Below are 12555 nucleotides of genomic sequence, written 5' to 3'. Positions count from 1 at the left end.
TCCTCCAGGGCAAGGTCTATGAGGAAGGCATGTTCTCAGCTATCTCTTCCTGCTTTTCCTCCAGCCCTACCGGTATCACCTTCTATCTCTAACAAGCTGCAGAGAGCTGCCTCTCATCCTGGAGAGAATGGGCGCGAGGCAGTGAAAAGCAAGAGGAGGAAAGGCTGGGTGTGGGCAGCGCAGCCTGCCCGCTCTCTGCAAGCTGTCCCCTCCCTTGGCATCTCTGCCAGCCACTCCTGTACAAAACCCCAGGGAGGGCCCTGGAGGCAGCTGACAAAAACCATCTGGGTGAAGAAATAACATCGCTCCCAGCTATGTGCCAAGTCTGCTCTGCAATGAGGAAGGAGGCGTTCAAATTCCTCCCCTGACCATACTGTCTGGCTGTACGATACCCCAAAGGCTGCGGCAGGAGGGATCTCAGAGAGATCAGACCACATTTCTGACCGTAACCAATAACAAAACCAACCTGCAGTGGGTAGTATGACTAAATCTCAAAGCAACAATACTTTTTATGCACCTGCTAACAAAGATGTTGCTTAAGTACAAGCAAATAGCCCAGCTACACGTGCACACATTTGCATCGACTCCAGGTAAATACAAATTGGCAGCTGTCTCCAGCTTCTGGAGGGCCGCCAAGGTGACCTTGTGGGTTAAGGAGCTTGATCACCTTTCCCCCTTCTTTAAAAGCCCCAAAGGAGCCATCCCTCATTGTCACTACACCTAATAAAAATCTGTTTTATTCATTTCAAATTGTCAAAACATACTTTGTAAAAGTAACGAGATGTTCCAAGCCCACTCATTCCAACATACACACAACTTGGTTAGTCAAAGGAAACCGGTTTAGGAGATAGACACACACACAGAGTTAAGAGGTTTTCTGGTCTTCATGCTGGAAAGGACTAGAGATAAACATGTGCCTTTAAGAACCCCCAGTACTGATCAAAACCCAAACATTTCAGTGTGGAAACTTCCACTTTTTACAGGAGCCTCTTTGTCCAAAACATATGTTTAATGCAGGTTTGCAGAGGTGGACTTGCTCTGGCACGGAGTTTCTGTCAATGGAAGAATAAAATCTTTTCTCCCTCCTTCTCCTGGCCAGAGGTTTTGTGCACTGGAGCGAGGCAATGCCTGCAAGAGTTTTGGGAGGATCAGGAGAACGGCTCTCGCACTGACCTGCAAGCAAGAGTCAGGGAAGCACGTGCTACGCACGATGCCCAGCCCCAGGCAGTACCTGGGACCACTGACCCGGCCGCCTCCAGCCTCGAGGCAGTGACAAAAACGCTGCTAAAGACAAAGCTTGCACGCTGGCTCCATCTGCCATCTTGCAAATCAACCATCTGGGAAAAAAATTGCAGGACAGAGCACTTGGTTTATTATATAGTAACGCCAGTGTGCACACACACAGGCTGGTATATCAATCTAATTTAAGGAAAGCTAATTAAGTGCAGTTTCTCTCTGCACAGCTTAAGGAAGCCTAATTAAAGTGGACAAGCATATCTGTAGAGCATTTAGTCCTTTTACCTTTAACAGGACCTAAAATAAATGGCTAGTGCAGCAGTAGAGGTAAGTAGTCTGTCGGTGAGCTAGAATTACCGTCATGGTAATTAAAACATTCACAGATCACAGGACTGCAACAGCAGTTTGTTTTTCTTTGTGCAAATACATACATCTATGCAAAGGTATTCGCAAGAATCAGCACAGAAAAATACTGTACACTTGGTGCCGCAAGGTTTGGTACAATATATCAATTTTTGCCAGCTAAACTGTTCAGAATTCAACATATCAGTTAGTTTAGCCATAAAATATAAACACCTATGACACAAGGAGATTACAAGTCCCAGTGCTCAGGGCTTCATCTTCGCTCAAGTGGAAGGCTTCCTGGATGAAGATGAAGCATTGCATTTGTAAGCCACGGGGTCAGGCTGTATTAGAGGTTTCTGGCATGGCTAGTTGTTGGGCAAAGTTTGGATGTTACCTGTGTGATTGTCTGTAAAAGCAGCTTGGTGCTGCTAATGCAGAAAAGCACCAGTTTGTCCCATGTGGATCCTCCTAACGCAACTGGATGGCCTTCGCAGCCACCAGCATGCAGATGAGTCAACTCACCACTGGAGACGTGGAGCCCAGGTTTTCACCACCCTAACAAATACCAACCACCATGAAATAACAGTTCAGAGAACTGCATGTACCAACTAGAGCATCAGAAAACCCTCGATGAAGCGAGATGTTGTCCTTACCAGCTGAACTGATCATTCATGGGGGGCAAAGTCCTAAAGAAGCAAGTATGAACCAGCTACTCAGGAACCAGGGAAAGCAGAGGATGGAGGGAGGACATCCCAGGCACTGTGAGCACAAGTCAGCTGGGTAGCTTAACCTTGTCCACACCCTCGTGCGCCGCACATCACCACCCCTCCTGGCCCTGGCTGCAGCCACCACCAACTCAAGCCACTCAGACTGAAAAACTGGCTGAAACCCACTGCCTGTGAATTCCCAGCACGCAAACACTGCACGACTGAAGATTCAAGCAGATTCAGTGGCTATCCACATGCGGACCATCCTGCCCTGCCCCAGGCTCGGTGCTCACAGCCCACAGTCCCTCCAGTCATTCAACAGCTCCTGAAGCACCAAGCTAAATCTTCTGCAGAAACGTTACCCTATTGCCAAAGACCAGACTGCTGCAGCTGGAGGTGAGACAACAACGACCATCATTTTGTTTATTAAAGTTTAGGCAGTGCGAGCCCTCTTTAAACTTGAGTATGTCAGTACCAAGACCTTTACAGTACGAGTGACTGCATGTCTAGACACTTGCAATGCATTTACATTCTTCTAGGGGCTCCTTAGATTGTCCTGTTCTCTCCACTTTGTGAGTACATACAATAGCCTGGTGGGAGTGAAAGCTCAGGCTCCTGGTTTACCTTTATTAACTCCAGCTCAAAGCTGGCGTTTCAAAATTAAGCACAGCAAAAGCACTTTTAGAATCTTTAAGCTCTTCAGGTCATTTCTAAGACCCTGCTGAGCTTCATCTTGGAAAAGTTAAACAGACATAATTTCTCAGAGCTGGAAACAGTTGTTTTAATTTGGGAACAGGCATCCTAGAGCTGTCAACTCACACCAGTGAACGCTACTAACATTTTTTCACACAACAGTCCAATTGTTATGGCAACCGCAAAAATCAATCTCGTTCTTCAATCACAAGTAAACCCAACTCTACCACGGTGTCTGCGCAGGTTTGTTATAAAGTGCCAATAAGCATGGGACCAATTCCACTGATGTTCATCACTCAAATGGGGATGAAGTACTCTTTTTTTCCAAGACAAATTTCAGAGAACAATCAGTACCTGAACATTTTAGGGACTTTAACATCCCACTCCTAAAAGCATCTATTACATGTAGCGTCTACCACATTTGTCACACTTGACGCTGGCAGATTTTAGTTAAAACCCCACAGTGGCTGCTTCCAAGACAGATTCTTAAAAGGAACATACTAAAAAAATGCATGCAATAGAAGTACCCTGACAAAACTCTGAAGGCACTCTGAATGCCCTATAACATACTGAAAACGATACTCAATGCATCACAAAACTCTTTTTGCATGGTGCATAAATTTCAACATGAAATGAAATTATAAACTAATTGGAAGCAAAAACCACCCCCCTCCAAAGACTAATTGTTATAAGCCCCACAAAAATCCAGCACAGCATAAAATGCACTGAAAGCCCAACTTTCTACATCAAGCCAGCACTGTTCTTTTTAATTTCTCTGTGTTTATGTTTTAGCTAATGTCCTGTTCCAGAAAACAGACCTTGGTCCAAGAGACCGGCTGACAATGACTCCTGATGTATTACACATCTACAACAATAAACATTCGTATTTTCACCAAGGACTGCTCACTGGATTGCCGAACCAGAATCCATTATTCCTTATATATATTTATGGCCTCCAAGTAAGGGGGAAGACAAAAAAAGAGCACTGCAGTCTTGTAACATACCTAAATGGCTTGAAAATCCGACATTATACATAAACGAGATCAGAGTCTCAGAGACCAAGTACCAGCAGTATTTCCTACAAGTCATGCTGTAATTGTGCCACAAATATAATGAGGTCTCTGCATCACCACTATCCCACGCAAGAAGGTGGAGTGTAATTGAAAATGCACTTGCAGTATATAAACTACTTTAATCATAGATGCACAGAGCTAGAAATGGAAGAGACATTAGGTCATCCAACCCCCATAGGTCAGAGCCAGACTACTCATGACAATACATTTGCAAGGACTTTCTCCAGCATAGTATTAAGCATCTTTAGCGATGGAGTTTCCAATACTTTCTTTAGCAGTCTAAGCTAGTCTATTTTAGGGAGGACATGAAAGATTTCCTCTTTGTTTTACCTTACTTGTCTTCATAACACCCCTTTCTATCCTCCCACCACCGTAAATGATCCTCATTTTTTCATTTTGGTCCACATATTTTACCTGTCAACTACTACATCTTTTACAAACTTCTAGTTTCAGTGTTGGTAAATACACATTGAACAGTTAATCCTTCCTTGCAAATCAATCCCTCATCTCCCAGAATATTTTTGTTAGTCTCCTCCGGACAACCCCACTTCTTATCTATGCTGTGATACCTCCAGTACAACTCTGCCTCATGCCTGCGTGTGTGCCATCTATATTATGATTTTATTTTTTTTATTTTTTAGAAAGTGTGGATCTGAGAATAACCTGGGAACAAGGATCCAATCACCCAAAAACTTCCGGGCAGATGGACAGGTCACAGCATACTTTGGACCACTCTGCTCCCAGAATTCAGGATCAGAATGGAGCCACAAGGAAAACATTGTTCCTTGTAACAACCAACCTGTCCTACTGATGAGTGATCAGCCCTGAAATACCACAGCGGGGATATACCACCTCACCTACTGAAGAGGTTCTGGGTTGCTTCATCTAAAGCATCAGAGACAGATACCTGGGTTGGCACCAGGCCTCGGATCCTTCATCTCCTACCTACCCCTGTGCTATCCAACCTGTAGCCAAAGAGCACCAGCAAAGCACCATGATATCAAGGAAAGCAGGAGTATTTGGTACACCTGAACTGGGTCACTTAACATATATAAACATGGGAGGACAGGGCACTTTCTTCTGCTCATCAAAAGCCCACCTTGTGATCCAGTGGAATCCAGTAAGAAATGGACACGTTCTCAAACTGATTTAAGATGTATGCTCCTCTCCCTCTGTTATTCTCTCCATAAAACAGGCAGCCAGGCAGGAACAAGACTGTATGTGTAACAACCTAGTTGCAAAAGTTATTACTGTTTTCCACAACCAAACAGATTCTTAACTAAGCAAGCTTACTTTTGATGGCCTACAAGATCAGAATGCAATAATCCTGTCCAACTACACACCACTGATTCCACTTGAAGCTGCACTTCCAATGACCACATGCGTCTTCCTGTAAGGAAAAACACCAGTGAAGTTGCCAGTGTGTCTATGTACAGCAGCCACGGGTAACAACAGCATCTGAGAGCAAAGACCATGCATCATTTTGCACAAAACAGTGTCACCACAATTGCCGTAGCTATAGTGTAGTAGAAAATGTTATGAAAACAGAGAGGAGGACCCAAAGAAGCCAACCAGAAGCAAGGAGCTGAATCACATCACTCTGACAGGAGCACTGTATTTACTCAGAATTTTACTTACTCAGCTAATGGGTGAGGATGCAGCTAATGCAAGCTCTCCTCACTGATCCAAGAAAGGTACCATTCCCCAGGCTGCCCAGATAGCAGAAGTACCCAGAGCAGGTACAGCCATCATCATCACCACCACCTTCTGGAATCAATCCTGTTAGAGAGGAACTAGATCTGATATCCTTAGACACCACTGAGTAATCGTTTGTATGCCTTGTACCTCCTTATGGAGAACATTAAATTAGTCACAGAACAGCTCAGTGAGAGGGCAGAGATCATAATCTGGCCCTGTTTGTGGATCTACTCCACGCCAAGATAATAGCCAGGTCTGTAGCAATGTTGCTTATACATTTGCTAAACAAGTCATTTCTCAGTTTCCATCAGAAACCAGAGCATTTTTACATATCCTATTATAGCTAAGTCGTGCTCTACTTAACACTAGCTTTTTGTAGTGGAAAATCTCCACGAAACAAGCTGTTTAATGATGTTTTATCTGACTTGCACCCATTTCTAACTAAAGTCACCCACCTGCCTTGAAAAGACATCTGTTCTCAGAGCTGACTGCTTTCCTCCAACATCCCTTGCACAGCTCAGGGCTGCCATTTCTACCATCACCTCTAATTTTATCAGCCAACATTCTCCTCGGGCATCTACACCAAAAAGCATGCTGTCAAACCTGTACTATAAGCACTGCTAATCCCTGTTACCAGCTGTAACACTCCTCAGGAGAAAAAAAAAATAGCGGGCAGAAGTGCAGTGCAGGTACTGTCCTGCTGTCAGTGCCTTCCAGTTACAAACAGTGCTAAGACCAAAGCTTCCCTCCATGGTGGACACAGCAGAGCACCTCTACTCCTTCCTCCCTTATCAACCAAAGGAAGGATGCTACATTTCGGAATGGTCAGCCAAAATTACAATTTAGCCTTCAATAACTTGGATAGCTTTAGGTCACTAGCAATTAAGGACACATGCTGAAATATCAAGATGCAAATTTTAGCTGAAAGCTTCATTGCACTCTTAGAGCTCTTTGTCTGCAAGAGCAAAGTTCATTAACTCATTAACTCTGCCCTGCAAGGCAAGCAAGTGAGCATAATTGTCTCCTGCCAATGCTATGGATCCTTGCTGTCCCCCGGTCTGACACACTCCAGGTCTTTTAGCCTCAAGGGAGGAAGGGACAGCTGTACTGCCATTCAGAGGGAGCTCAGCAGAGAAATGGGCTGACGGGAATCTCATGAAGCTCAAAGGGAAAAGCAAAGTTCTACATGTGGCGAGGAATAATCCCGTGCATCAGTACAGGTGGGGACCAACCAGCTGGAAAGCAGGTCAGCAGAAAAGGACCTGGGGTCCTGATGGACAAGTTGAACATGAACCAACAACGTGCCATTGTAGCAAAGGCAGCCAACAGCCTCCCAGGCTGCATTAGGAAGTGCGTTGCCAGCACGTCAAGAGATGCAGTCCTTCAAACCGCCCCCTCTACTTGGCACTGGTGAGATCACAGCTGGAATGCTGAGTCCAGTTCTGGGCTCCCCAGTACCAGGAAGACATCAACATACTGGTGCAAGTTTGCTGAAGGGCCTTGATGATGATTAAGGAATTGGAGCATCCAACTGACAAGGAGAGGCTGAGAAAGCTGGGACTGTTCAGCTTCAAGAAGAGAAGGCTCAGGCAGGGAGATCTTATCAATGTGAAAGTATACCTGATGGTAGGGAGCAAAGAAGACAAAGCCAGACTCTTCTCAGTGATATCCAGCAGGAGGACAAGAAGCAATGGGCACAAAATACAGGAGATTCCATTTAAAAGTAAAACAAAAAAAAATGCCCACGTTTTTACTGTAAGGGCAATTGTACCCCAGAAAGCATTGCTCAGAGGGGTTGTAGAATCTCCATGTTTGGAGATATCTGAACCCCAAATGGACACAGCCCTGAGCAGCCTGCCCTAGTTGACCCTGCTTTGAGCAAGGGAGTTGAAGTAGATGATCTCCAGAGGTGCCTTCCAACCTCAATCAGTTGGCGTTTCTCAGCAGTTCAGAGCTGCTCAGTTGAAGTCAGTCAGTTTCTGCTCCTCAGACCACATCCATCTTGCAGATATTTCAGAGTTTCTTGCCACAGCACCCTTTCTCTGCTCAGTATTTTTAGCTCATTGTTTTGTATTTTGCCAGCTGAGAAACTGCAGTTTGTAATTTTACCTTCAGCTTCATATTTCTTCTTAAAAGTGAATACAATGTCCTGTTTATAATAATAAAATCACTAGTTGGCAGGATGACATCAAATGGAAAAAGAGAAAGCAACTGGAAAATTTAGAGCAAGCAATTTTGAGTGCCAAGTTTCACATTTGTAATAGTCCAGCGGAGGTCAACAGGCTCACTTATTATTAGGCAAATGGTAAAGAAATAGCTATCCTCAAGTTCTTCCATGTTAGACTATATAAACCATCTCTACTTGAACAGGCTCTAGCGCTTTCCAAAAGGGTGATGTTATACATTTTCCACAGCAACACCAACAATGGGAGACTAGCAAAAGGCAGAACTGCTTTGCAAAGAACAGCCTTTTTTCTCTCTCCAATATTTAAGTTTTTGTTTCCCACTATGATCGGACTTTCCTGGCTTTAATTTCTTGTCCCAGTTAAGCAGTAAAGGAAACAAAAAAGATATGAATGAAATTAGAAACATTTGGAATGAGTCTTAGAAATAGCTTTTGGGTTCCTCGGATTCCTGGCGACACCTCTTCAAATGGCCTCCTCCAGCCCCCGTCTCCTGCACCCCCCTCTGAAATTTGCATTTCCTCCTTTGCACTGACCCCGCTTCTGTTCAGGGGCTATATTTTGTCCCACACCATTGAAACACTAAGTGCAATGCAAAGCAAACAAGGAAATGAAAATTACATGTTGAAACACCGGAAAAGACCAGAAAATGGTTGAAACTTTGCACCCACCAAAATTTGTCTCTATGACAATGGTCCTCCTATGTTTCTCTAAAAGCAGAAACTAAACACTTCTCTAACTTCTAATGAAAAAATACCAATTCCAGTCAACCTGAATAATAAAATGAGAACTCTGGTCCTATCTGTATTATCACATTTAAAGTCTCTGGAAGGGAGGTTTCCTGAACCACGCTGTTCTGATATTTTATGAAATTTCATGCTCTCTATAAAACACAACTGCAGTACGCAATGCCAATACCTAATACTTGCCTAGTGCTTTTCATTAGAAGTTTTTGGTGCTCTTTACAAACAAGTCAGCTGGAAGTGCCTGTCAAATACTTGCCTAATTTTACAAATAGATAAACCCATGCAGGTAAAAAGCAGATGTCCGTGGCAAAACTGTGCACTAGTGGCAGAGCAGAGAGTTAAATCAGTTAAAAGATTTCAAAGCCATCCACGAGGTTTGGATCTTTTCTGCCTTAAGTAATATTAAAATATTATGTAAACCTTTCTTTGTGAGCCATTGCTGCAGAAATGAGGAAAAAAAAGATCTCTTGGAAGCAATTCTGCACAGGCTATGTAGGTGAGATCACAGTTGCTATCCAAACAGACTATGCATGGCAAGAACAGGCTTCCTGTAAAACTGAAAGACTTGCAGGAAGATCAAGGAACATATTTACAAGATGGCATGGACAAAATATCCTTCCCTCCTCTTGCCCAGCCTCAGCAGCTTGGTGAAACACATTGTCTCGCTTTCATCTAAAACCACACTCACAAATGCCTCCGGTGCAGAACCTCTACCTCCGTGCTCTATACACAGACTCACAAATAGACCCGACCACACTCGGGACACTGGTTAGCAGAACACAGGTTACCTTTCAAGGAGAAAAGGGTCATTTCCCATGGTGAAAGGAAACAAGGAAAAGTTATCTCAGGAAGACGAAACCCAAGACTTTGAGGTCTCATGATTTCCAAACCCCGAAGGCTTAATGCACGACCCTAGAAAATTTATAGCTCTGTGTTACTGGAGAGGATTTACTACAGATGAAAGTATTTCTAAGCCAAACTCTAATTTATGTTTACTCTAGTCAGGTGAGCAATGTGTAAACTGAATTAGGATGAGCTATTTAGAAGTGTTAACATGGCTGTTTCAGGAGGAAAGCTGAGCCTTTGTTTCACTGTAATTTATCTTACATTGTACTCTCAGAGTACTGTACAGTATCTGGGGACCCTGACAGATCAACACGCACAAGGTGCAGCAAAGAGTGGCACTCACAGAGGCAGGTGCCACTGAAGACATGTGAGCTCCCCTGGAAAATAAGGCACAACTCCCGCCCAGACCAGATACCCAGGTTCAGGTGTTTTCCTCTGGATGCCAGCCTGGGCCAGCGCGCACCAGCTATTTGTACCATGCTGCACACCACAACACACTTATTGCTGACAATATGAAAGCTAATATTTAATACCACGTTAAAGCCAAGCCACCCTGGGACCTGTCAAGAACAGTCTCTCAAGGTCTGATGGGCAAGACCAAAAGAGATGGCGGCCAGGTCTCCAACCACAGGCCCCCACTCAGCCACAATTCATGCTATGTTTACTAACAAAACTCATCTTTTCCTGGGTAGACAAGCCTCTCACTGTGAGGAAACAAAAAAGAAGATTCATCTGTATTTTACTTTCCATAGCTCGAAGTCTCATGTTATCTCCATATGTGTTTAGACCACAGACCAGTTAGTCAGCGGTGTGGCAGCTGACATTAAAAGGATTAGTAAATTAAGCTCAAATAATTGTCTTAAAAACCTTGACTGTTAAATGTTTATATTTGAGAGGATCAAAAGGAAATCTACTTTGTAGTGTGCACTGTGGTCGAGAAGGGGCAGAGAGGGATTTAAATGGCTTAACTGCAAAACTGTTATCACCTTGATAAGTCCCAGTGTAATAATTCAGCAACAAAAACAAGAAATGCACTTGGAATTTGTTTCCAAAACTGATTGTCTGACTGGAGACAAGTCAAGCTCTTTATTTGCTTGAAAGAACTTGGTCAGAAAAAGCAGAGAATGCTAGTGTAGTCAAGAATATAAAAATAAGCACTTTCCAGTGACTTCCGAACTGCAGCTTTCAGTATTTTTTTAATTTTTTTTTTTTTTTTTAAAACTACTTGAAGCCTAGTTTGGATCTGGTATCTGAGTGTTACCACTAGTCAATCAGGAGTGTGATTCTCCCCTGATTTATTCCATTGCATGGCAATGGCAATCCAGTAAAGCTGAAGCAGTAAGGGAGGTGCAAGCTACAGTGCAGGATTAGGTCCAAAGTAACATCTGGAGTCCAGGTACAGATGCAAATGGCTGCAGCACATCAGTTTATACACTCAATTTGCTAACAGTCCATGCCAGTAACACAGACAAACTAAGAGGGAGAGGAGCTTGCTACGTACATGCAAGTGCTTGTGCCAGTGCAGTGTCTTGAGGCATCAGGCTCACGGGGCTGTTTCACCTCAGCAATATGCAAGAAAGCGATGTATCTGCCAGCTGGGACAGGATGCTCCAGTATAAGCAAGGATGGGAGTGGAACACACCGTTATCATCTTAGTAATGCATTTATTGTTTCGATTTCTTGCATCTTCCTTCATTGCAAAGTGAGGTTCTAAACAAATTACTTTTCTTTTGTCTTTAAACCTTTTCTAGCAAAGACGTCTCTGAAACCTGACACTTGGAAGCGTAGCAAATCCACTAGTTTTGGGTAGACCAGCAACGTCATTATCTACCACCCAAGAGACTGTGGAGGTCCCAAAAGCTGGTGGGAGCATCACTAAGTTACAGGGATGGGTAATGTGAAGTAGGTGGACAGCACAAAGTTGCCAGGCCGCAGGGAGGGACTGCATTTGCCAGCTGCTAACCTGATCAAGAGCCGTCATAAACTCCATATGACACCAGTTCTTCAAAACAGAGAAGAATGTTGAGACTAGACAGGAAAACACAGGACAGTCTCTACCTGTGCTTAAGTTTCAAAGTAACAATGTCCAAGATCATTTGATCTGCCAGGCATTCAGAAAATCTCTGCTATAAAACTACCACTAAAATACGTAATACATTCCAGACGAAAACATAAAGCTTTCAGATTAGGTGCCAAACACCAAATTTTCAGTTTTCAATAGTTCTTTTGAGAAAAAGCCTCTTTGACTCACAAAATACTTCTCCAAATAACTGATCTTCTGGGTTTGTAGGTACTTTCAAAAGCAGTTTCTTTCCATGCTAGTGCAGACAATGTGTAATACAGTACATGTAACAAAGTCAGTGCCTTTTCAAAGCGTGATGAAAGCAAAACAAAATAACACGACCCTGCAACAACCCAAGAGTGTCAGACTGTGTTTTTTGTCGTTACCTTAAATCTCTTCTTTTGGCCAGCTCTCCTGGTGAGATAACCCAGGGCAGGCTCTGGGGAAGACATTCCAGGGCTTCAGGGGAAAAGTCAGAGAAATCCACACCGTACTCCATCAGGATCCCTTCCGTTTCCGGCTCAATCTCCCCAGCCTGCCCAAGACTTTTGGCCAACTGCCTGCAGAAAGAAAGAAAAGGACACTTTTTTTAAGTGTGTAATTAGTACTGTCATGTTGTTACTGTCCCTGCGAGAGGCTGCTGAGCCCTCAGACATACTCTTTCACCCATCCGCTTCTCCCTGAGTTTTGGCACAGGACTTTGCAGGAATTCAGACCATACCATGACTTATGTCTGCTGGAGATGCAAAACATTAGTCAGACGGTACTCCGGACTGTCTTGTGTATCTGATTTTAAGGAAACGTTTTATAATATTAGGTTTTTGTATCTGATTTTAAGGAGACATTTCATATTATTAGGTTTTTGCAGACGTAAGAAAGTGTCATATTTTAGGGAAAAAAAAAATACATCCAACAGGGATAAGAAAAGCACAGCCCTCCACACAGGCAGCTCTAGCTTTACACACG

The 12555-nt window shown here is 43.6% G+C and overlaps 1 protein-coding gene across 5 annotated transcripts in view; it reads right to left on the bottom strand.

The window, feature by feature from the left end:
• The window catches only part of DIS3L2 (DIS3 like 3'-5' exoribonuclease 2), a 193189-nt gene that overhangs the window by 99821 nt on the left and 80813 nt on the right, over positions 1–12555 (bottom strand). For all 5 annotated transcript variants that reach the window (XR_008578235.1, XM_054834804.1, XM_054834806.1 and 2 more), the window contains one exon: positions 11976–12149. Coding sequence is in view for 4 of the 5 variants with exons in the window: in XM_054834804.1 (XP_054690779.1) it covers positions 11976–12149 (174 nt within the window). In the remaining variant the exon portion in view is untranslated. The remainder of the gene's footprint in view (positions 1–11975; positions 12150–12555) is intronic.

The sequence above is a fragment of the Grus americana genome, chromosome 9 (assembly GCF_028858705.1).
Source record: "Grus americana isolate bGruAme1 chromosome 9, bGruAme1.mat, whole genome shotgun sequence".
NCBI lineage: Eukaryota > Metazoa > Chordata > Aves > Gruiformes > Gruidae > Grus > Grus americana.
Note: the sequence above shows the minus strand (reverse complement) of the source record. Positions and strands in the feature narration are given on the sequence as shown.